General features: G+C 40.9%; 1 protein-coding gene across 1 annotated transcript; it reads left to right on the forward strand.

Moving 5' to 3' along the window:
* Positions 1-23,706, forward strand: LOC112961902 (vitellogenin-2-like). Its single transcript, XM_026057596.1, has 35 exons — positions 1-40; positions 383-403; positions 559-707; positions 2,181-2,432; positions 2,601-2,762; positions 2,922-3,070; positions 3,881-4,031; positions 4,140-4,297; positions 4,380-4,545; positions 5,046-5,171; positions 6,168-6,386; positions 6,799-7,016; positions 7,132-7,229; positions 7,653-7,777; positions 8,424-8,525; positions 9,091-9,210; positions 9,322-9,511; positions 9,863-9,956; positions 10,671-10,856; positions 11,231-11,375; positions 12,168-12,396; positions 12,480-12,655; positions 13,045-13,392; positions 13,862-13,909; positions 14,071-14,157; positions 15,479-15,691; positions 15,782-15,924; positions 17,193-17,331; positions 18,038-18,173; positions 19,319-19,505; positions 20,822-20,913; positions 21,393-21,490; positions 21,570-21,729; positions 22,845-23,006; positions 23,591-23,706. Exons 1-35 carry the CDS (start codon positions 1-3, stop codon positions 23,704-23,706), a joined length of 5,205 nt encoding a protein of 1,734 aa, XP_025913381.1.
* Positions 23,707-24,030: the final 324 nt, after the last annotated feature.

Below are 24,030 nucleotides of genomic sequence, written 5' to 3' on the forward strand. Positions count from 1 at the left end.
ATGAAGGGGCTGGTGCTGGCGCTGCTGGTCGCCCTGGCGGGTAAGTCGAAGCGTCGCCTGTGCAGCCAAGCTGTGGCGGCCGTCGCCGTCCCGAGGAAACCGCGTCCGCCTCGGGGCCCGGCGGGGCATTTGCTGCCCCCGCTGCTGGAGCCCATTTACGGCTTTGGCTGAAACCTGTGCAATTTTCGGCACAGCGGGGGCGCGGGGCCGGGGCGGCGGAGGCGCCGCGGGGCCTGGCGGGACCCCGGGCGCGCAGCACCTCCTGCGCCGCCTCCCGCGGCCCCGCTCGCCAGGGCCGCACCGAGGGGGCGCGGAAAAGGCCTAAAGCCGCCGTGGAGACTCGGGGTTTCTCACATGTCCGTCTCTCTTTCCTCCCACACAGGCGGGCAGAAGCGGGACCTCGGTAAGTGCACCCTCATGGCTCCCCTGCCGCCGCGTGCGTCTCCCTGTCCGCACCCRTGTGCCTGCAGCAGGCAGCCTCGCCCTTTTTCTTTCTCTTGTTTTTCTGTTTTTCGGACAGTCGTGGTCACAGAGGTGTTTCGGTTGTTTTCTCAACAGAGCCCGTTTTCCGTGCTGGCCAGACCTACGTCTACGTCTACGAGGGCCTGGTGCTGCTGGGGCGGCGCGGCGCCGCGGCGGCGGCCGGCGTGCGGCTGCGCTGCCAGCTGGAGATCGGCCGCCCGGCCCGCGCCAACCACGTGCTGAGGGTAACCGCAGCCGCGCCGGGCGACCGGGCTCGCGTAGCCCCCGCGGGCCGCTCAACATTCCCGCGTGGGGAACAGGCCTTGGGCTCATCTCCACGTAAAAACGCGGCAGGCAAAAATAGGGCGTGAAAAGGTGTCCCCAGCGTAGTTTTGCTGAGGAAGCACTGCTATGCCCACGTGTGGGAATGAATGAGGATTCGAGCACGAGCTATCCGTGTTTGCCAGCCTGGTCCACGGGCTGAGAAGAGCCCAGGGCTGGAACTGCAACCTAATCGCATTAGAAGTCCCCTTCCGTCTCCATCACCTTGCTTTTGGGGTTGTTCACAAAGGCGTTAACTCAAATGTGAAGAACTATAGTGGTAATGTTTGCACCTGGGATAATGAGGCCAGAGCTGGGAGGGCTGTTTCTGRTCGAAAAAATTGTAATGAACATCTTAAAATACTGGCATGGAACGGAAGACCATAAAAAAGGGGTTTAGAAGAAAACATGTGGGGAGAAAGTTGTAAGAGAACGCTTAAAATTTATCCTAATAGTTTATTGAAGTCCATGCATATATTACTCAAACAGCACGAGGAAATTCCTATTATTGGATATAACACGCTTCTGCAACTACAGGCTCTCTATAACTTAGTTATAGTTGCTATAACTTTAGCAATTACAGGCAAAACTCTTGAGTAGGTTTAACTTTGAGAACTTAACATGACAAAGGAGCAAGCCGCACTTGTCAGTAGTGATTATAGGTGCCTAGACTAAAATAAAGCACTTAAAACCACACCATTTCCCTCTGAACAGGAACGTGTATTTTTATGTTTGAGGGTGGGAGGTGCCTCTAAGTTTATATGTATGTGCAGGTGCATGTAGGCACACATTTCCCACTAGGTAGCAGCCAAGGACTTGCAAGCAAGCTCTATAGCTTTATAAGCCTGAAATTATCAAAACCATTTCCAAATGAAAGGATGTCAGCTCCTGCTGGGCCATCTCCCGCCTGAGGACCTGTGGTCAGCTTAGCTTCCCCATCAGAGATGCTTCAGTTTTGCCACTTTGGGACATGCTGGGCAGTGAGCAGCAGCTGTAATAGTTACCATGTGTTTAGGTAGGCAGCTTGAGTGATGGCTTGCCTGTGCTTTTTAGACTGAAGGAAAATCTCACTGAAAATCTGGGAAAAGCAGAGAAATTCCATTCCATACAGACTGCTAACAGCCAATGTTTCACTCATGTGAATACCCTGTAAACTCTACCAGATTTGCAGAACTTTTGAAGTTCTTATTCTTCTAGCAAAAATCCTTTATGGAAATTGTGTTTTCAAGACTTTTTCCTAGGACCAGCACAAGGAGTTAAGAAGGAAAGCATTTTCTGCAGTGTTGGACAAGTGGCTTGTGTCTGGCCGTGGACTGAAGTGTTCAGTTTCTTTGTTATTGCACTGTTTTAAACTGATGGCAAAAATGATGATTATGTTTTCTTAATTTTGTTTACAGATTCAATCACCGAAGCTGGAAGAATACAATGGATCCTGGCCCAGGGACCCATTCACCCCAGCTTCAAAGCTCACAGAGACCCTTGCTTCATGTTTCCCCCGAGCCTTTGAGTTTGAATATAGTGAAGGAAAGCCTGGAAATATTTATGCCCCTGAAGACTGTCCCATCATATGTACTAACATAGTGAGAGGAGTTCTGAACATGATGCAGCTAATCATCAAAAAGTCGCAAAATGTCTATGAATTACAAGAGGTTTGCTTTTTCCATTCCTTTATTGTTACTCTCATTTTACTGTTACATAATAACGTGCCTGTACATACGCTTCCCAGGCAGTTTTCATTTATCTATTTGTGTCTGTAATGAAGGCCTGTTTCTAGCATTCAATTTCACAAGTTCATTGTGTTTAATCAATACTCACAGGCTGGGATTGAAGGTGTCTGCCCAACCAGATATGTTATCCAGGATAACAGCAAGAATAATCGTGCCACCATATCCAAAAGCAAGGATCTAACCAACTGCCGGGATAAAGCAGTGAAGAACATAGGAATGGCTTACATCCGCCCTTGTCCTACCTGCCCCTTGGTATGAGCAGTGCAAGTATATGCTGCTAAACTCATCAATGGCATAAGCAATTGTTAAATACACATCCATTGCACTGATGCTAATAAGGAATTTAGCTCATCTGTGATAAATTAACTATTGACTGTTCCTATTCATAAGTGAGTTTCTCTGCACTTTTAGAAAGTCAGAAATATTGAAAGCACAGTGATGTTCACTTACAAGATGAAGTACGATGACAGCGGGGCCTTGATGACATCTGCTGTGTCTGAACAAATGTATCAGATTGCTCCATTCAATGAACCTGACGGTGTTGCTGTCATGGAAGCAAGGTAGGATCAGTTACAGTGTGTGTCTGTAAGTGCATCTATAATTATCAGAGCCAGGATGTGATGCCTAAAACATATTTACTCAGGATGCATGAGTTAAACAAGTATCTTATTTCACTGCAACTGGAAGGCTTTTTTAAGTCCTAGGCTCTTTGGGGTTGGTTTCTTGGGTCAGATGAGTGATCTCTGCACCACCTGTAAACAAGGCTCTTTTGTAATTAGCAGAGATGAAGTTGCTGCATGGTAGCAGCCAATTTTCCTGAAGCCAAGCCTCTCCTGGGAAAACTGGTAGTGTTTTACAACAGGTTGGATCCAGCCCTTTGCATCTTCAGTCCAGAGGAGCTGGTGCGAAGCACCCGGGGCACCGCAGGACTGCGCTCCCCACACCCAGCTCTGGTCCTGTGTTGTGCACCATGCTCAGGGTGTGTAGGGGAGCACAGCCACCCTCCCTGGGCAGGAAAGCTGCACTGGCTGGTGAAATCCAGTCGTCCATCTGCCACGGCAAGGAAAAGCTGCAAAATTTAAACCTGAACCTATTGTAAAAGTATTCCTGTCAGATATTCCCTTTATTTTAAATCTGGCAATTTATCCATCTCTCAGTGACTTTTGCAAACTTTAATGAAAGCTCCCACCATTCCCATGCTATTTCCAGATAACCTGAGTAATGAACAAACTTGAGAAGTGCCTGATCCATTTGCAGTCAATATAACTATCTTGTTGGGCACCACTCAATCTGCTCCAACAGCTTTATACATTCACCGCTCGCACAGGTCGGTAAGATGTTAGTGATGCATTTCTTTCTTTCCCTTGAAGACAAGAATTGGCTTTGGTTGACATTAAAAACACTCCCATAAGTCCACCAGAAACTCAACTGCACAACCATGGGAATCTCCATTACYGTTTCTCAGGAGAACTACTCCAGATGCCAATCCATCTAATAAAGATCAAAAATCCAGAATTGCAGGTATTAGATGCTTATTTTTCATACTCTTTCATTATTTATAAATTTAACAGATTATCAGAAAATAATTTTAGACATAGTGTTTTATACTTTCTGGGTTTTTTTCCATAGTTAACAGAAATACTGCGACAATTAGTTCAGTATAATGAAGAAGGATCCAGTAAAGAAGCTTCAGCCAAATTCTTACAGATGATCCAGCTTTTTCGCTTAGTGACCCTTGATCAAATTGAGCCTTTGTGGGTGCAATTTGCAAATGAACCTCCTTACAGGTAACTGCATTGCTTTCAGCCAGAAATTCTGATGAGAGAAATACTGGGCAATGGAGATAATGAATCCTCCCCTTCTTGGCAGGCACTGGTTTCTGAGTGCAATCTGTGCTGCTGGAGCTACTGACACATTCAAATTCCTTAAGCAAAAAATTCATCTTGAGAAGCTGAACATCTGGGAAGCAGCTGTGACGCTCCCTCTTGCTTTCCATTTCGTTACACCCAACGAGCAAACTCTAGAAATCGCATCAGTGAGTACAAATTATTCTTCATTCTGTCTCCCAGTCATTCATTTTTAATGGTGAATTCGTAGGATTATAAGTGGAAGATGCAACATTCTAATACTGTAAAATGCAGGGTATTAAGAAAAATTGAGGATGTGTTTTAGAAAATGTTTCCAAATACTTGTTACCAAAATGTTTTAATGGCTTTGTTATTTGATGCTGTTAAAACCCACAAATCCTAGGAAAATTGCCACTGATTTCTTTTTGCCAAAATATAAATTTGAAAAAAATAGACAAACTGAAGCAACTGATATCATGGAACCAAAAATAAAAGCACATACTTTATAATTGGAGCAACAATACTGTTATTATATCTGAAAGACTGGCATTTGATTTAACTTAAAAAAAATCTAGGAAATATCCAAAATAATTTTATCTATTTATTTCTCAAATGCAAGGGAAATGTTCACTAAATTCCAGCTCTAGTAAATAGGAACACTAAGGAATGCTACTTCTTGCTTCTGCAGACTTTTCTGACATGTCCCCAAATCCAGAAAGCACCAATGCTTCGAATACTTGTTTACCTGGGATATGGCTGCATGGTAAATAGATACAGTGCTCAGGCTTCATTTTTGCCTAATGAACTTCTTCAGGTAGGTGGCTCTCATTTCATGTTTTATAAGGAGTGAAGACATTTTAAAAATGCCTCTAATTTAGTTCTCACAATGTTGGTAATTAGGTAACTAGTTTTTACATGCCTCACTCTTAGCTGTGATTGCCTGCAAAATTGCAAAGACAGAATGAAATGGCAAGCTGATGTTTTCTAAAAATCTGGTCTTTACAGTTAAGAATTTCAAAGGTAGAAGCCCTTGGGGATAATGGATTCTGTAAACCAACTGAAACTAAATTTATCTATAACATTTAGGATTAAACAAGATAATTATGATTCTTCTTCCTACTTCTACAGTAAGCAGATTATATTAAAAATCTATTAAAAAGGCACTGAAGTGTGAATACAAGCAAAGCTCTAGATGTATCATAAGTTAGAACTTCCAAAGCTTCATAACTGCCTATCACCATCAGAAATTTTTGCATTGTTTTCCTTGGACTATGATGCTCTAGTCCCTTTGTCAGGCGGACCACAGCACTGGGATGGCCTGCTGGCATTAGAACGTGATTAAAATCTTCCCCAAAAGAGTGAAACAAAGCCAATCCACCAGAAAAGTAATTTGTCTTCTCAGAACAGCAAAGACCTTTAGGTAAACCAGCTATTGACATAAGAAGTGAAAACTATGCAAGTGTAATTCTGAGGCTGTGGCAGGCCCTGCAGGGATGCAGGCTCGCAGGGCTGATGAAGTGGCCCCAGGCCCACCTGGGAAGTCCTTTGGGGACCCCTGCATCAGTCTGGTGCTGCTCTCAAACTTGTAATAGACTCCCTGGGGCAGACATCTAGCTAGGAACATCCCCAAAGCTCAGGCTCAGGCACAATTTAAAATCAGTTATAACATTTTTTCCTGGGAGAAAAATAAGAACAGCTTCCCTCAAGGTTCTGCACCAGTAGTTGTTATTTTTGCTATGGCAATGAGCTTTTTTATGTATCATTGTAAGATCGTTACTTGAAGTGCTTAACACATTTGCTCTGTTTTCAGCCGCTCCATGACCTTGCTACTGAAGCTGCCAGCAAGGGCCATGCTGAAGATATGGCCTTGGCTCTGAAAGCCATAGGCAATGCAGGAGAGCCAGCCAGTATCAAACACATCCTGAAGTTTTTGCCAACATTTTCACCTGTTGCAGCTGCATTACCAAACAGAATTCATGCTGATGCTGTGTTGGCCTTGAGAAAAATTGCCAGAAAAGACCTTGCAAAAGTAATTGAATTTATTATTTAACAAATGTGTTAGCAGATGTGATTTGGGTTAACTTAGTGATGCAGTGATAATAAAAACATCTGGTAATGTTAGCAACCTGGGACAGATTCCTCAGTTAGTGACTTTCCTCTTGCCCATGCTGCAAACTTCCTGACATCACCCCTGTCCTTGTTGATGTCTCTGGGAACAAGGTTGCTCTAGTCACTGTCATGTTGGGCCCATTACTAATGGCTGTTTCTTCCAGTCCTGTTCACTGTGCACCCAACACTTCGTTTTCAGTGACAGTTTCTATGCTCGAGTCTCTGCACAGCGTTTTGTTCTCCATTCAGTGCAGATCAAACATGCGCTGTTTAGGAAGAATTTCTTACTAAGAAGTTACAAGGTACTCACAGGCTGTATCTTCTTTCTCTAGGTAAGACAAACCTTGCTCCAGATCTTTATGGACAATTCACTTGCTCCTAATGTTCGAATGGTGGCTTGTGTTGTCCTCTTAGAAACTAAGCCTGCTCTTCCAACTGTAGCAGCTATGGCCAGCTTGCTACTAAAGGAGACCAGCTTACAGGTAGCCAGTTTCACATATTCACACATGAAGGCTTTGGCAGTAGGCAGGATCCCACAGCTCTATAATTTGTAAGTAGAGGAAAAAGTGAACTTTTCAGTTGCAAATAGTGATTTTTCTTATAGTTTTCTAAGAATTTGGTTACAGTCAACAACCTTCATATGCTTTTGACTCTTTATTACTTAGATCTGCTGCTTGCAACATTGCCATTAAGCTACTAAGCCCCAGACTTGACAGGCTGAGCTATCGTTACAGCAAGGTCATTCATGTCGGCGGTTATTCCAGTGAGTACTAGACACCCTGTTGAACTCCTTTGGCTTATGTAGAAATGCCTCTATCAAGTTGCATGATTTTCATCCAAAATCCTACCATGGACAATGGGTTTAGTGCATTCTTGAAATAGAAAAAGTACAAGAACCTCCTAAAATGCAGAATGCCCTAAAGGTGTTCTACTACTCTTTGGGTATCTACTGAGGAAAAAGATATCTGAACATGGATTTAGACCTCCTTCTTTAATCACTGTGGTTGTGTTGACTCTGCCCTAGAACTAAGTTCTTTTCTTGGGGTTACAGACTTGAAGACCTGTGGGACTGAATACTGGCAGAATCATTTGTCATCTAATACAGCATGTACATAATGTCTGACACGAACTAGATATCTTGGAGACCCTAATGAAAAATCTCTGCTGCGTTTTATTTCTGTTATAGCTGAATATAAGGCTGGTGCAATTTGGAGGGTCTATCTAATGAACAGTCCTGGCACTATGTTTCCATCTGATATAATCACAAAAGTAAGAGGATATTATGCAAGTACTGCAACGGATATTGCTGAGGTAAATATTTCATTAAAACAACCATCCCAGCTATGGATAATATTACTTATTAAGCCATTTGGACTGTGATACCATTTAACTCCATCCTTGGCTGTGAGGACTTATGTGGAAGGGAAAATATGGATCACGGTTATGATTTCACATGTATTTGGGCATCTTGACACATAGATTCAGCTACAAACATGTTAGGTATAGACATGAACATCTAGAAGAGCAAAGGAAAGCTTAGGCAGCTGAGTTTTCTTCTACCTACCTAAAGTCACATGACATTTTGGGCATTTTGCCTAAGTACATGCAATAAGCAGCTGAAACTACATTTCGGCTAGCAGTGCAGCCAGGGTATCATGAAGCTCCATGTAACAGCATGCAGCCACTTACTCAGCTTCTTGGGCAGGCTTTGTAGCCTGCGCTGGGCTCTGTGCTACCCTAACATTATCCCCACTGACTAATTCAGAGCTACCTCAGCACGTCCTCACCATCTGCAGTCATAGCCTGCAGTCATCTGCCAAGTAGACATACCCTTATAAGTGTAATGGCTTCATGAAGTATGTATTTAGAGTAGCCTCAGTAAGAGTATTGCTACATACAAAGGTATTCCTGAGGTCTCTTGTGCTTGGGCTGTGATGCCTAACTCTGTTTCCTACAGGTGGCTCTCCGATCGCAAAGCCTATCCAATATTATGAGGAAACGTAATATTCCCTTTACTGAATATGATACATACAAGACACTGAAAGAACTTGGTAAAACGGTATGTATATACTCATCCTTCTGATGTGTTTGAAATATGCAGTTTACACCTTTGATATTTCAGTGAGAAAAGAATGAGTTGCTGTGTTTGGTTGCAGGAAGACGTACTTGTATTGCACTTATGGCATCAATGGATGCCAGCTTTTCATTCGACATGTCAGCACACCACACGAGTGTGCCCTTAGTGTACAGTACAAAGGATGATGATGATGGTAGCAAAAATTCATGTGTTTTGCAGTGTATATTAAAATGCAGTAAGGATTGCTCTTCTCTTTTACAGTGATTATTGGATAAAAGTTTTGTTCACGAGCTTTTTCTTAGGTGTCATCCACTACTTACTGCAGTAAAAAATTATCCTTATTTGGGGAAAGTCGCACTGAAGTCAGTTATGTAACATAAGAAAGGCCATTTTAGTTCAGAGCTGTGTGAAGTCTATTGGTTTTCTGACTAAGGAACTGTAGTTAGCATCCTTTAGATTTGATCCAGTCTTTGTTAATGCAACATTATATTTTAAATAACATTATCTGCTTCTTCCCTTTCTCCCCCATCTCTTCTTAATACCACAGCTTCTGGGATGGAAAGAATTGCCTCCTGAAGACCCTCTGATATCTGCTTATGTGAAAGTACTTGGCCAGGAGATTGCCTTTGTTGACATTGGTAAAGATGTCATTCAGCAGGCTGTAACGGTACTGACAACTACTACTGTCTTTTTTTGTCTGAGGTGCTGGATAATTTCACCTCCTTCTCTCTCTCTCTTTTTACCTACCTATCTATCTACCCTATTTCTCTGTATTCAGACCCTAACTGGATCATCAAACTGGCAGCCAGTGGTGGCAAAAGTGATGGATGAGGCCCGACGAGGAATTTCCGGACGATGGATCCTCCCAGGGATGGTGGCTGAGCTGCGGCACATCGTCCCCACAGCCGTGGGCCTGCCTCTGGAGTTCAGCCTGTGCGGTGTTGCCCTGGCCCAGACTGCAGCTGCTGGTGAGCTTGCAACGCCTCATGGAGCACTTTCCTTACAAGTCTACCTTGGAATAATTGTGGCCCCATCCCTCCACTGAAATTAAATCCCTCTCTAATCCTGACAAATACTTTTGTAATGTGGAAATATTAGTGTTCAGCTACCTCCAAAGGGTTTGAGAAGTAATTAGCGTGTTTTGCCTGGGACGTATTTGTGTAACTCTGTTTCAGAGTAACAAGCTTTAAACAATTGTGTAGAGCATTTCAAAATGTAAAAGCACTACCCAGGTGTTAACTACTACGTTTATTGAAAAAAATTTCATCACCAGCATTAATTACTAGTCTGTTCATATAATTCCTTTCTGTCTCTTGCAGTTGATATGCAGATGTCACCACCATTATCTGGCAATTTTAGACCTTCCCAGCTGCTGGAAGCCAATATGGAGGTTCATGCTGATATCAAGCCAAAGTAACGATGACATATATTTTCACATATACACACACATACATGCATGCACATTCATTTATATTTGAAATATATATGTGATAGCATGTTGTTATATAAGGACTTTATTTGTCACAGATTTGGGATGGCTGTATTATTCATGAGTAGTGAAGCTGTGAGGAAGCAACACAGTCATGTGTCACCTCCYGAACCTGTGAGCCTGGCAGCGGGCACTGTACCCTGCTGCAGTGCTCTGCCATTGCTAAAAAGGCTTCCATTTGTACTGTTTAGTGACTACAGATACTAAACTGTGAAGATATATTTGCTTACGTATGAAAAAGTTTTACAAGTTCAATGTCATCTTGTYATCACAAGGGGGGAATTTTAGAGGGAAAAGGAAGGTGTGTTTCTGGGTTAGCAAAAACAACTGCAATAATGATAGTAATAATTAATAATAATAATCTAAGTACAGTCTGAAGCTGATAAAAGATTCTGGTATTAGATGGTCCTCGGGCAATATATCAGTGAAAAGTGAAAAGGTCCATGTTAACCTTGTTTATCAGGTAAATCCTTCACTTTTTTCAGTGACACTTCAACTTGTTTTTATCTCCTTACATGATACATCTCTTTATCTATCAATAATGGTTCTTACAATGAAAAGAACAGCATGAAAATGCAATTTTGCATTTCAAAGTTAAATATGTGCATGTTAATATGTAATTATTTCCATTCTTTCAGAGTATATTTTCATGTGATTGCAGTGATGGGGATTAATACACAATACTTTCAGAATGGTCTTGAATTTCATGCAGAGTTCAGTGCCAACACTACAATGAAATTTGATGCCAGGATAAACATGAAAGAGAAAAGTTTTAAGCTTGAAACCACTCCCTGCCGTCAGGAGGTTGAGCTAGCAGCTGCAAGGTACAGAAGGATTTGTTGCATTTTGCTTGTTATGTATAACTGATTGTCAGTTCCTTTTTATAAAATCGTGAACACACAACTCCTTGTTAGGCCCTGCTGTATTTTGGCAGCCACATAATGATATTCTCTTTTGTGCATCAGCAAAGATTTTTTTTTTTTTTAATATAACTGTACTGATAAGTTCTGTGTCTCTGAAGCATGTGAGGAGGACAAGAAGTCAGTTGATGAGGTCAGTACTGCCTCAGTGGCTTAATGCTGRTTAAAATACAGAAGAGCACAGTATTGCCTGTATCTCTTCAGAATTAAATACAGCAGGGGTGAGAAAAATCAAATGTTACTTATGTGCCATTTATTACCATTTATTGTCTCAACAGGAGCGAAGTTTATGCTATTTCAAGAAACACAGAAGAAGTAGATTCAGAAAAGAGATCCCATATTCTCCCTAAAGGAGAAGTACTGAGTATCCCTGAGCAGCAGTTTCAGTCATCAGGAATATCTTCAGGAGATCRAAGTGAGAAGGTAATAATGCCTCTGACCACTGCCATAGCAAGCAGATAGAGAACAGACAACTTCTCACAGAGGTTGAGCACCTACAACCCAGCAATTGGCTAACAAAATCACAAACATTAAACTGTGAGATTCAATGGGTGCCTGGCATATCCAAAACCAGACCTAATATAAGTCCCAGTGGGTTCAAGCCACTCAATTCAGGGTCTGCTCACTCGTGTCATCTTAAGCAAATAGGATGGCTTTGATAGAATGTCTTCCTGTTTCTTTACAGTCAAGGGGAGAGGGTGTGGAGGCCGCGTCCTTTGTACAATATCTCTGTTCTCAAAGCCAGAGCAATGTGGAAAGGATGAGTTTCTGGCAGGTTGTACATTTTTATTCCCAAGTCCAGAGGGAATCCCTGCAGTGGACTGCAGAAGCCCCTTCTCTTATGTGCTCTTCAGCTGCTGAGGCCTGCTGCTAACATGGGAAGAATATATTGAATTGAAACAGGAGGGCTAGTAGCCCAAAACTGGTGCAGAGAAATAGCTCCTCCACAGAGCCCTTTCAGGTTCTTGATGGGAAGTTTGTGAGAAACTGCCTGGGAAACACTGGGCAGGAGAACTGTCCTCTTCTACAGAGCGCTTTGGAGGAAACCCCACTACTTCCAGTGCTTGGGTCTCTGTTTTTAGGCAGTGCTTCCTTATATGGGCAAAACCGTTGTCATTCTTGTCATTAACAGGAATAAAGGAAAGAATTTAGGAGCCGCACCAAATTTTTTTTGTACAAAATATTTTTATTTACTGTGTTTTTTGTTTAATGCAGCAAAGAAATATTTCTAGTGTGATATCGAAGGGATACCAGCAAGGTTCAGAAGAGGAACATCACCACAGTGTAGGAGGAAGATCTTATGCACGAACTTTCTGCAGCAAATTAGCTAGTTTGGGATGTTATGCTTGCCTCAGCCTAAAATCACGAGATTCTACTTTCTTAAGAAACACGTACCTGCACAAATTAATTGGAGAACATGAAGCCAAAATAGTTTTGAAACCAGGTAATGAAAACAAGCTTGTCTGTCAATTTCTGTGAATGCTGCTCAAGTACTGTAACTCTGGAAAATAAATGTCTTGACTCTAGTTCAAACAGATGCTGATATTGACAAAATACAGCTGGAGATTCAGGCAGGATCCAGAGCAGCTTCCAAAATAATTGACGTGGTAAGCTCGGGGTCTGAGGAAGAGGATGTATCATCTCCATATGGGGACATTCAAGCTAAACTAAAGAAGATTCTAGGCATTGAAAAAGTGTTCAAGGTAAGAGACTTTGAGCCTGGGGGAGGGGAATATTTTCCAACAAATGAAGCCAAGAGCTTGAAGTCCAATGTGGAGAACTGGCAATGGACAGCAAGGACGGGGCTAGTTAGAAACCTGCCTGTGAAAAGCCTGTCAGCCAGTGCCAGGCCTGGAGGGGACCCATGAGATGCATCCAGCAGAGGCTGGTCCTCTGCACTGGGGTGGCTTTTGGCTGGGAGGAGTGGGCCTAAAAGATATCTGGTGCAGCTTCTGCAGTGAGTGGGGCAAGGAAGTTGTGTTTCCTTGCAAGGCTGCACTGAGCAGCTTGTCTGAGCAAGGCTACACTGAGCACCCAGAGAAATTTTACAGAGCAAGCTATAACTCCATCACTCTTTGAACTGTTTTTGCAGGTCGCAAATAAAACATGGCACCATAAGAAATGGATTCATAGTAAAGACAAGACTGCAGTTACACACCTCTGGGTAGAGGCCAGTGCAGCCCCTTTCTTCAGTTCATCCTCTTCTTCCACTGCTTCCTCTGCTCATGGTAAAGAGACCAGAAATGAACAGGAGAAAAATGCAGTAAGGCAATCTGGAAGGAAACGTGGCAGCAGGAGCAGCAGCAAGGGCAATGGTAGCAGCAGGAGCACCTCTGGCCCTGCTAGCAGTAAAATCTGCAGCAGTAGCAGCAGCAGCAGCAGAGAGGATCACTCTGGAGACAAGCACTGCAGCGGGGACAGTGCATATTCCAACCGACAGGTAATTCACCCAGGCTAGACTTTTGTTAGTGTATTTCTTGGAGTGAATGTTTTTGTATCAGAAATCAGGAAAGTGTGCTTTAATAATTAAAAGCACAGTAGTTCCAGAAAACCCAGTGGTGATGATATGGTTAGTACGTCCCTGCTGGTTATGTGAAGACTCGCAAAGAAGTGTACGTGCACATAGGGCATGGACCAGAGAAAGAGAAAACAGACTGTTGAGGGTGGCTGTTTGCTGCAGCATGGATGAGGTAACGTAGCAGAGCTGTTTCCCACTTTTAACCACCGGTTCTCTGAAGCATTTCAGTTCGGAAGTGCCACATTTCAGAAAGTTTCATTATAAAATGTTTTAAGATATGATCTTGTTTTGCTCTTTTCCATACTTGATACTGAACTTTTTAATGAAGCTGTCAAAAGTTAGTTGCTTGTCTTCTCTTGAAATTCTTCTTATGTACTGTTTATTTTCACAGGCAAATCTAGCTGTTTACCAGTTTTGGTTCAAGCCAACTGATGAACAGGTACATTTTCTGCTTATATTGTGAGCAAGACCTACAACTGCTTTCATTAGCTTTACTGCAATTAGACTTTAGATCACTGAGAATAAAATGTGAAAAATTACTTCTGCAGCAATTTACAGTGGTAAACAGCTTGCTTCAGGGTGATTTTTCTGTTGTTGCAGGATCCAGAAAGGAAAGTCCTGAACAGCAGCACCAGCTCCTCTTCTTCTTCAGCTAGCGATGAAGGCATCTCTAGAGCCATATCTCAGGTGAGCGCCTTAATGTACAAGAAGTAAAAACATTTACTTTGGATTTCCGGTTAATGTAACCTTACAATAACAGAATAGAAATATGGTGATTTAGCATATTATCTATAATATATATAAAGAAAACTAAAAGCCTCTATGTAGAATTATTTCCTGCTTTTATAAAGATGAGAACCTTGGATAACCACTGAATATTTTTTAGAATATGCTTAATACAGACTATATGTTTTAATGAAATTGGAATATACTGCTGTATATGCTGGAATAGGTATTGCTCAGTAAACAATTCATTATAAAAATGAGAACACACTTACAAAATACTAAGTTTTACTTTAATCAGGTACCCCGTCTGCACCACACCAGTAGCTCCCCGTTTTAAGTTTAAGCAGCTTGCAGAAAAAAATCTACCTGTTCTACCTTCTCCCCACCCGTTTCCATGCATCTTGAATTCATCTCCCTCATCCACCTTTTACCACACTTACTGTTTCCCTGAGCTCCTCACAGTCCTGAGCCCCGACGTTCTTGCCACGTACACCTTCTTCCCTGCCAGAGCCTCTCTCTTTTCCCATTTCCGTCTAAGCCCTCGCCAGCTCCATGTTGCCTAAATTACTTCCTTCAGTTTCCTGTCACTTGGACCTGGAAGTGCAGGTCCTAGCACCAGCTAGGATCTGTGTGGGAAACACTGCCGCACGTGGCGGCGAATCTCCAGCACTCACCAGGCCAGGAACGTACCCAACCCACTGCCCAGGTTGGGCACAGGCACAGCTGGCAGCAACTGCTGTCACCTGGCACAAGTCTCCAACTTTGAACCACTTCACATACCACAAATGTGCAAGTACCACAGTTTGGACTGTGCTGAACAGATCCCTCTATCAACACAAATTATCATGGTTTTAAACAGACAGCTAAGTGAATTTTATTCAAGAAGGCTCTTAGCTAAACTACAAGTCAGTATGAAAGTAATTTTAGAAGGAGTTTTGGCTGAAAAGAGAATGCAGGGGCAATCCTGAGTTAGGTAATCTTGGTTCTTTATTAGTATTACAGTAGGTTCCTATTCCATACATCCTTTTGTTACACTGAAATTGCTCTACCCTAAGATTCAGGACATTACTGTCCTCACATAGGTCTTGACAGCTCTCCCTTGAAAGACTGAGACAAAAGTACATTGGAATTGAATAGATCAAACAGTGATCTATGATGATGTCATAAAAGACTTTTAAATGAAACTTTTTCTTTATAAATAGTTTTTATTTAAGATTTCAATATAGCCATTTCAATGCTTTGTTTACCTATATGGTCTCTGTCTCCTCTCTTCTGACTTAAGCCTAAACTCTTGGGAGACACTAAACCACCAATACTGGCTGTAGTTCTTCGTGCCATCCAAAAAAATGAGCCCCAGGCAGGATTCCAGCTTGTGCTATACACTGATATACAGCCCATGAGGTCGAGGATACAGATGTTTGTTTCAAGCATCGCAGGATCAAGCAGATGGAAACTCTGTGCTGATGCTTCAGCAATAAATCCCCATAAAGCACTGGTAAGAGTCAAATTTGATCAGCTCAAATGTAAATGAAAAATAATGGTCTTACTATGTTTTATACAAAAAATATATATTTACCTCTACTAGGGGTCTCTAAAATGGGGTCAAGATTGCCAGGAATATAAGATTGCTACTAAGATTGCAACAGGGCAATTTGCTTCTCATCCAGCTGTGCAGATGAAGCTAGAGTGGCCAAAAGTACCTTCAGGAATCCGAAGAGCTGCGAGATGGTGAGATTTTACTTTAGTTTCTGAAAAATCCATGTATGACAATGCTCTACATAATTACAGATTCAATTCTGCAATTTCTGAGCAGAAAAAATTCCTTAATCAGTATGATTTTATACGATCAGATAACACATCTGTCTTTCTGTGTATTCATTCTCTCAAAACTTAGTGCATTTTTGTTTGCAGTAAAACCACTTGGAACAAAAGGGGATGATGGGCTTCACATAATCTATTGTAGGCTTTTAATTTAAAGTGCCTGAATGAAAAACCTGGTATCCTGATGTTTCCTAATCAGTGGAGCTTCAGAGGGCCACTCAGAGCAGAAGCCTAACCCTGGTTCTTTGAGGGAGCCAGTCTCAACTGTAGAGGGAGCCTTAAGAGAGTAATTTCTTGACCTAGGCACCTTACACCCAGTTTCTAAAGAACGGGATGTAAATACTTCCCATAAGGCTAATTGCACAGTAAATAGCAAATGATATGTGACCCTGAGTGTAAAAAAACTATTCATTCATTGTATTCATACATGCATTTCCTCCCCATAATATCACTTTTAGAGATCCATATCCAAGCCCCATCTTTTTTTTAATAGTGCCGCCAAATATAGACACCTATGAGAACTTCAGTTACATAAACATGCATGCAAAATAAACTTACATGTTAAAAAGACAAGGGTGATTTGGTTAACAAATTTCTACTGAAGAGAATAATTTTTATATTAGAGGTTACCTTGAGCTGTTATCTGTCCTTACTATAGTAGATGAAACCATCCAATTGAATATCCTGGAGCAAAGCAACAGAACTCATCCTTGTTCTGCTCTGAGACTAAGCCTTTTTAAAGGTATATTTTCTGTATTTTTCTGTTTGAGTCCCAAGCTTGTAAGGGAACCTGATGATACAAATCCCTCTGTCTACTCATTGACAATCTAAGTAAGCAAAGGATCCTCACTAAAAGATACTATATCTAATCTATTTTTTAGTTATTTGAATGTATTTGGTACCTACTTTTCAACACTGAATGTCTTTAAAACAGGTTGGCTATTCTTTCCTCCTCATAGCATGCTGCCATCCAGTCTCTTCAAGACTGTTTTACCCATTAACACTGTTCTAACCTGCCTGTCCCTCTTCCCATACACACCACCACGTGATACCAAACCCTGCTCTATGACGTCTAACAYAGAATGCACATTGCTTTATGAGTGTTTCTAGTCTGAATAAATAGTAAACAAAGTTTTCAAAGATGGATCAGTTAAATCACTCACATCCTTTTCTAGGTTCTACACATTTGTTCCAGGAGCTGCATATATGCTTGGGTACTCCCAAAGGCAACAACGCAGTCCCTCTCGACAGGCAACGATGGTTATGGCTCTGACGTCTCCAAGAACCTGTGATGTGGTTCTTAAGCTGCCTGATGTAACTATTTCCACAATCTTTTATCCCTGAGCATTTAGTACTTATGAAATCAAAGGTTAATAGCTTTGGTTTAACACACTTATTTTTTTTAATTTGTTATACTATAAAGAGGCTCCCCCATTACAATGGTATTACATTCACAGAGTTGGTTCCATTATGAAAGTATCTTGTAACACATTTCTCTTTCTCATGTAGCATGCAAACACATCAAATAAGAAAGCTGTTATAACACAACAATCGTAATTGATAATGGATTAACAAGAATTGATTAAAATACCACTCCTCCCCTAATTTTCAGGAAAATGCTAGGTTTTGCTGTGTCTTGCAAAAAAATAAAACAAAGTTCTAGAGAGTCACGATGGCCAAAAAGTAGCTCCCAAACTATAGGTGAGGAGAGGTTGTGCATCTCAGGTAAGCAAACTGCTTAGACTGTGGATAAGTTTGATGCACAGCTCCTCACAAGGCTGTGCTGGCGAATATCAAATTTCATTTAAAACTCTGTTATTCTATAGATTTCAAACTGTAGAGCCATTTTGTACTGTAGACAGAGGACCTGATTTATATTTAGCTCTGCTCTAGATCTTGATTCTAATTTAGATTTCTGTCAGTACATAACACAGTTCTCTCTGAATGTTATAGGAAAATGTTTCATCACTATACTATATTTTACATCTACATTAATGTTTGTTTTCTGACTGATTTGCAGCTCACAATTTATGACAGAGCCATAAGGCTTCCCCTGCCATTCCCTTCAGGTCCAAGTACACCAACTTCAACACTACCATCCTCTGACGGGAACCTCTTTTCCAAAGCAGCATTTTCAATCATTGAAAATCTTAAAGGTCAGCAATTAACTATACACACAAGCATTTACTTTGTCGACATTTTAAATATGATTCTGACCTTTTGACGAAACTTGAAATTATTTTACGCTCACTTAAAAAATCAGTTGGACTTCAGATAGAAATAAACACGTTTGTAATGAAGATCTGCAAGGTTACAAAGATGTAAAGAAAAGGGAAATTATATTAAAGATGAAATATTCAAATTGGGATTTCATTGACATTTATTGATGACTTCAGTGATCGAGAAATACATTCTCCCCAAATGTGTCTGTTTGAGCTTCATTGTGAAAATTTTTCCTGGGGAAAATATGCCATAAAATTTATGACAGAGACATTCAAGTGATTTCAATTTTGGGGTACTCCACCTGATTAGTCCTGTTACATAGAAGCCAAAACAACTTCAAAAAATTACCCATTAATTTCACCTGCTGTATTTTATTTTGACTGGATTATCATTTCATTAATGCTCTATTAAGAGCTAATCATGTGTTACTCAGGTTAAAATTTAAATGAAAAGGCTTTGCATAACTCTGGGATAAGAGATCACAATTTGCTTGAAATCAGTGGGCTCATATCATATCCATCTTTGGTAGATACCAAAACTAGCCTGTGTTAATTCAAATTGCTGTCAAATAATCAGAACTGGTAAGATTTTCAGCAAAAGAGTACTAAAATGAAAATGGGAGAATTTTACTACAGTGCAGGTTTTTTTCCTCCCTATCTTCTATTTCTAATCCTGGTATCACTCAGTATAGTTAAAACCATTTATCTGACAAATACGCTGCCAAATAGCAGCCCTTTTTAGTGAATTTCCTCTGGTGTTAATAATATATTAATTAAGAAATTCTGTTTACTACAACAGTTACTAAAGTCAAAAGGCCACACACAGAGAGTTGCACTAGCACAACTGTGAGGAAAATTTATCTCACACAATGATTGAACTGTGAATGGGGTGCTTTGTTGTTTGTGGACTGGCAAAGTTTTGCTTTTGTATTGCTGCAAATCCAGAATAATTTCATCTGAAGGAATTATTTTACTTTTTACATGGGAATAAGTAAGGCCAGAACATTGTCAAAAATCTAAAGTAGAATAATTGCTTTATATAAAGTACAAAAGGCTTACTTTTAATCGATTTTTTTCAGCTCGTTGTTCAGTTTCCCAAAATATGATCACAACCTTCAATGGAGTTGAATTTAACTATTCAATGCCTGCAAATTGCTACCATGTCTTGGCTCAGGATTGTAGTCCAGAACTGAAATTCCTGGTGACGATGAAGACACCTGAAGAGTCTGCTGACCTTATAGCAATAAATGTCAGACTTGCCAGTCAGTAAGTAATTGCAAACTTTATGACAAATAGATGTCAAGCTGATGATGCTATAAATGTGAAGACCAGCAGACTGGAACCAGCATAAGACTCATGCAAAAATTATTGACATCAATGGAAAGAGCTCTGGTAATGTCACTGGGGTTTAGGACTTTGCTTTTTCTTTGAAAAGTCCTTTGTTTTTGAAATACATCTGAGGTTCACAGGAACCTGAAGTCTTTACCACCTGAAATTCTTGATTAATTTCTTAGCATTTAACCATCTCATTTTAGTTCTTAGTAATTAAGCAGACACATAAACTATAAAGCCAAAAGGGACTGTTGTAATAATTCGGTCTGACCTCTTATATTAAACTAATAATTAGACTAATTAGCACCTACACAGTCATCTCAGCAGAGTAGGTGAGAAGTGGACATAGCTAAAAAGGGAATTACTTCTGCAATATTAGAGACACTCTCTTAGGTTATCCCTTAGTTGGTGCATAATGTTCTAAATCTATTGGAAATTAATTTAAGACACACATTGTTTCATCTTGGAACAATCACCTCCGCAATCATAGGTTCTGCTATAAACCTATAGTCTGCTACTCTTAAGTTTTACGAGATTATGCATACCAGAATCATTGTAGGGAGTATTCTTCAAAGGCAGTAAGTAGGCTTTGATCTGCACGTTTTCATTATAAGTAATTATTTATTTTTTTTGAAATATTGTGTGCCTAACTGTGCCATAATCTTAGAGAACAGAGAGCAACTAGTATTCCCTGGACCTGTTCTGTGGCTAAACAGAAGAATGCTCTTTTTATAAATAGTAACTTTTGTGACAAAGAGATTCCTCGTCACTGTGTCATTTGTGATCACTTCATACAACTGTACTGTTTTTTATGTGCTTCTGCTTCATGTTTCTTTATAAGAGCAAATACTGCTCTCAAGAAGATGCACAGAATATTCAGGCTGTAAGAGATCATAACTGCAGTAGGGAATCCAGTCTTCCTTTGAAATGTAAAGCACCTTCAGCTTATACGAATGTAAGAGCAGTTATATTGTTTTGTACCAAGGATCTGTCTAGCCTGGTACCTCCCCTCCAGAACTGCGGCCACAAGCAGACACTCAGAGATGAGTAGAACGAGGGAAGTGTGTTTCGTGAGCACTCTTCTTGGCACGCTTTCCTGGGCTCCCTCTATTTTCATCCCAAAGGGTAGCAGGTATTCATGCCAGAATGATATGAACATGTTGGAGTATTGGTTCTACCACGATTAGAAATTGTGAGTTGAGTAGCATGAAGGAGAAGCATTTGTTTATACTCATTTCCTTTAATTAAAGTGAGATTGACATGTATGTTTCCAATGGACTCATCCAGTTGAAGATAAATGGTGTTCAAGCTCCAACGGATGTTCCATACACGTCTAATTCTGGTAGGAAAACAGTTTTATTTTTCATTTAATCTTTCCTGCTTTCTCCAAGAAGGAAAGAATGTGATCCTGCAACACTCTCTCAAGATAAAGTTCACCCTAATATGAGAAGATTAGGGGATCTGATCATAACTTCATGATTGCTTTTATGGAGGGTGACAGGAAAGATGAGCAAAGAAAGAGAATGTCAATTTTTTGCACTACGTGCAAACTAAATAAAGCAGTGCTTTGGTATCTTGGGTTGTCCACTAAGACTCTCACAGAACAGGCAACTGAGAGCTACTCCAGCCACAGCTGACCTAGTCACTGAGCTTTTGGTTATTCCAGGGTAGGATGGGGAATACACCTTTTCACTTCCCCCATCTCTTTCAAGACATATCAGAGCCTACATTAATTCCCCATAAAGTTACCAGGAGGTTCAGAGCAGACTCCAAACAATAACTTCGTTTTCAAAGAAATTTCATTATGCTTTTTTGTTGCAGATGCAAGCATGCTGATCAGCAGTGAAAAGAAAGGCCTGTCATTAAAAGCCCCCGACTATGGCATAGATAAACTATATTATGATGGACATACACTTGAGGTATTTTTTTATTTATTTTCAATGCTTTTATTTTCATAAGACTGACATTTAAATGCATCTTTCCTTTATTTTCACAAAGATTCAGGTTGCTTTCTGGATGGCTGGAAAAACATGTGGTATTTGTGGAAAATATGATGGTGAGAAGGAAAGGGAATATCAAATGCCTAGTGGATATTTAGCTAAAGATGCAGTGAGTTTTGCTCAGTCTTGGATTGTCTCAGAAGACCCTTGTGCTGGAGGTATTAAGATTCTAACATATATTAATATCACTGCCTTTGACTAATTAATTAATCACATGAAGAGCCATAAGATTTATGTAGTCAGTTTATATTAATTGTAGCATGATTACCTATTTTTCACTATCTTTGTGATTAGGGTCCACAGGCTAAAAAGTCTAGTTCACCGCAAGGTCTGGTTTTGTTGCATTCTTACATCAATTGACTTTGCATTATGTAACTACCTGAGGTATGTGTGTTCCAGATAAAATTATAAACATAAAATTCCCTAAGCCATACCAGGCAGGTAAAAGCTGATACATTAGTATGAAAAGTAGGTAGTTCAACTGATAACAAAAAACATCTTATCTAATTCTTTAGAGTTTCATTCCTTATTTCCATTCTGTTATTTTCAGGCTTACACTTTCCCAGCAGAAAAAAAATATATTCTAGACCTAGCTATCAAAATATAAGGAAATCTGAGGTGGGAAATAGCTATTTTAATTATCTCAGGCTGAAGATGAACTTAATCCAAAATCTTCAGCCCTGGAATGACTGTTTGTACCACTTAGCTTCTGTATAAAAATGACATGAACATAACTGACAGCAGTAGGGCATATTGCACTTTGTGAGGAACCCAACCCCGTGGGCACACAGTGGCTTTTTTTGAATATACTCTTAGATCAAGCTCCTTTGAGGAGATAGGTCTAAGAAAACCTGGATCATGGAGGCTTGAAGATGAAGCTGCTCAGCCCTGGCAAGACAGGTATGATGCTAGACCCATTGCAGAAGCTGAAATATGGATGACTAAGAGCCACTACTGACCAAAAACGAAATTCCATCAGAGTTTAGGTGAAGTTGCATATCAGTTGATCATGGGTTTTCACAAGTATCTTTTCAGATTTGGACACCTATGTCTTACCTAACTCCTACTTTACATGCCTCTGTCCTTGGGATTTTGCCCTGATTCTCTTACAACCTAAGTCATTGATAGAAACTCTCACTTCAACGAGATCAGATTTCACATATCTTCTATCACTTGATATATACATTGTTCTTAGTTGTTCCTAATTCACAGACTGGATACAGAAAACTTATTTAAATTCTATAGATGCTTTAAAAGAATTCATGTTTTATAGCTTGCAAGCTGCAGCGCAAACTTGTGAAAATTGAGAAGCCCGTTGCATTTGAAAAAAAGGCATCAAAATGCTACTCTGTTGAGGCAGTTTTACACTGCGTAGAAGGCTGTTCAGCAACCAAAATTGTTCCTGTGTCTGTTGGTTTCCACTGTGTACCAGCTGGTAAGTCTGTAAAATGTGCATTTGTGCACAGCACGACTGGAATATCTGAGTATGATTCTTACTCCCATACAGCTCCCTATTCCTCATCCTCTCCGTGGTGAGACAGAGAGCTACAGTCCAACTGAGGGCTCATGTGACCTTCCTATTTAAAGAATTTTTAGTAGGGGAAAAATGCTCTAACTCAGGGCAGTATGCCACATCTCCCCCTTCCCTGTTCAAAAGAATGTTTGGGGAATATTTTAAAATCTTTGCACACCAGAAAATGTCTCATTACCAACCATCATAACCAATATTAGCACAGTCTTACCTGAATTTAACTTCATAAAAATGAGAAAATTTCAGCAGTTGTACACACTAAAACTATAAGCACGATCCTTGTACTCTTGCTCTCAGAGTATCTATTGTTTTCAGTGGGAAAACAATACATACTGGTTTCATGACCCATTTTTATACGGCTTTGGGTAACACCATGGCACACATGCTGATGTGAAAAACTGTAAGACCATGAGGGTGCTCATATTAACACGAGTCCCTCAGTGTATAAAGAAACCCTCCCATGACTTCTTTTTTCTTCTTATTTACAGACTCCACTCTCAACGTGGAAGAACAGACCAGGTTACAGCAGAAATCTGAGGATTTAGTGAGCACAGCTTACGCTCACACAGCATGTTCTTGTGAACACCAGTCGTGCCCAGCATGATGCTCTGCCGCGCAGGATTCATGTGTTTGTCCCGTTTCCAGCACCAGCGCTTCCCTGTGGGCAGCTGTGGCCTTGGGGGTTAATTGTTGTGGACAGCGAGGGTAATGCCGAGTCAGCTCGTGAAATTATTTTTCTCTGTAGTTACTCTGAGATCTTGACAATAATTCTGGACACCCTCGAGAGGCCTGATCGCCTAATAAAGCACTGCTCTTCACAAGCGGCTACCAAGACCCGTTTTTTGTGGCAGCGCCGCGCCCGCGGCTCTGCCCCGACCCGGCACCGCGGCGCGACGAGGCCGCGCGGAGCCACCGCCCCCCCCGGCCC

This window comes from Apteryx rowi, unplaced genomic scaffold (assembly GCF_003343035.1).
Source record: "Apteryx rowi isolate R43461 unplaced genomic scaffold, aptRow1 scaffold_14, whole genome shotgun sequence".
Taxonomy (NCBI): domain Eukaryota; kingdom Metazoa; phylum Chordata; class Aves; order Apterygiformes; family Apterygidae; genus Apteryx; species Apteryx rowi.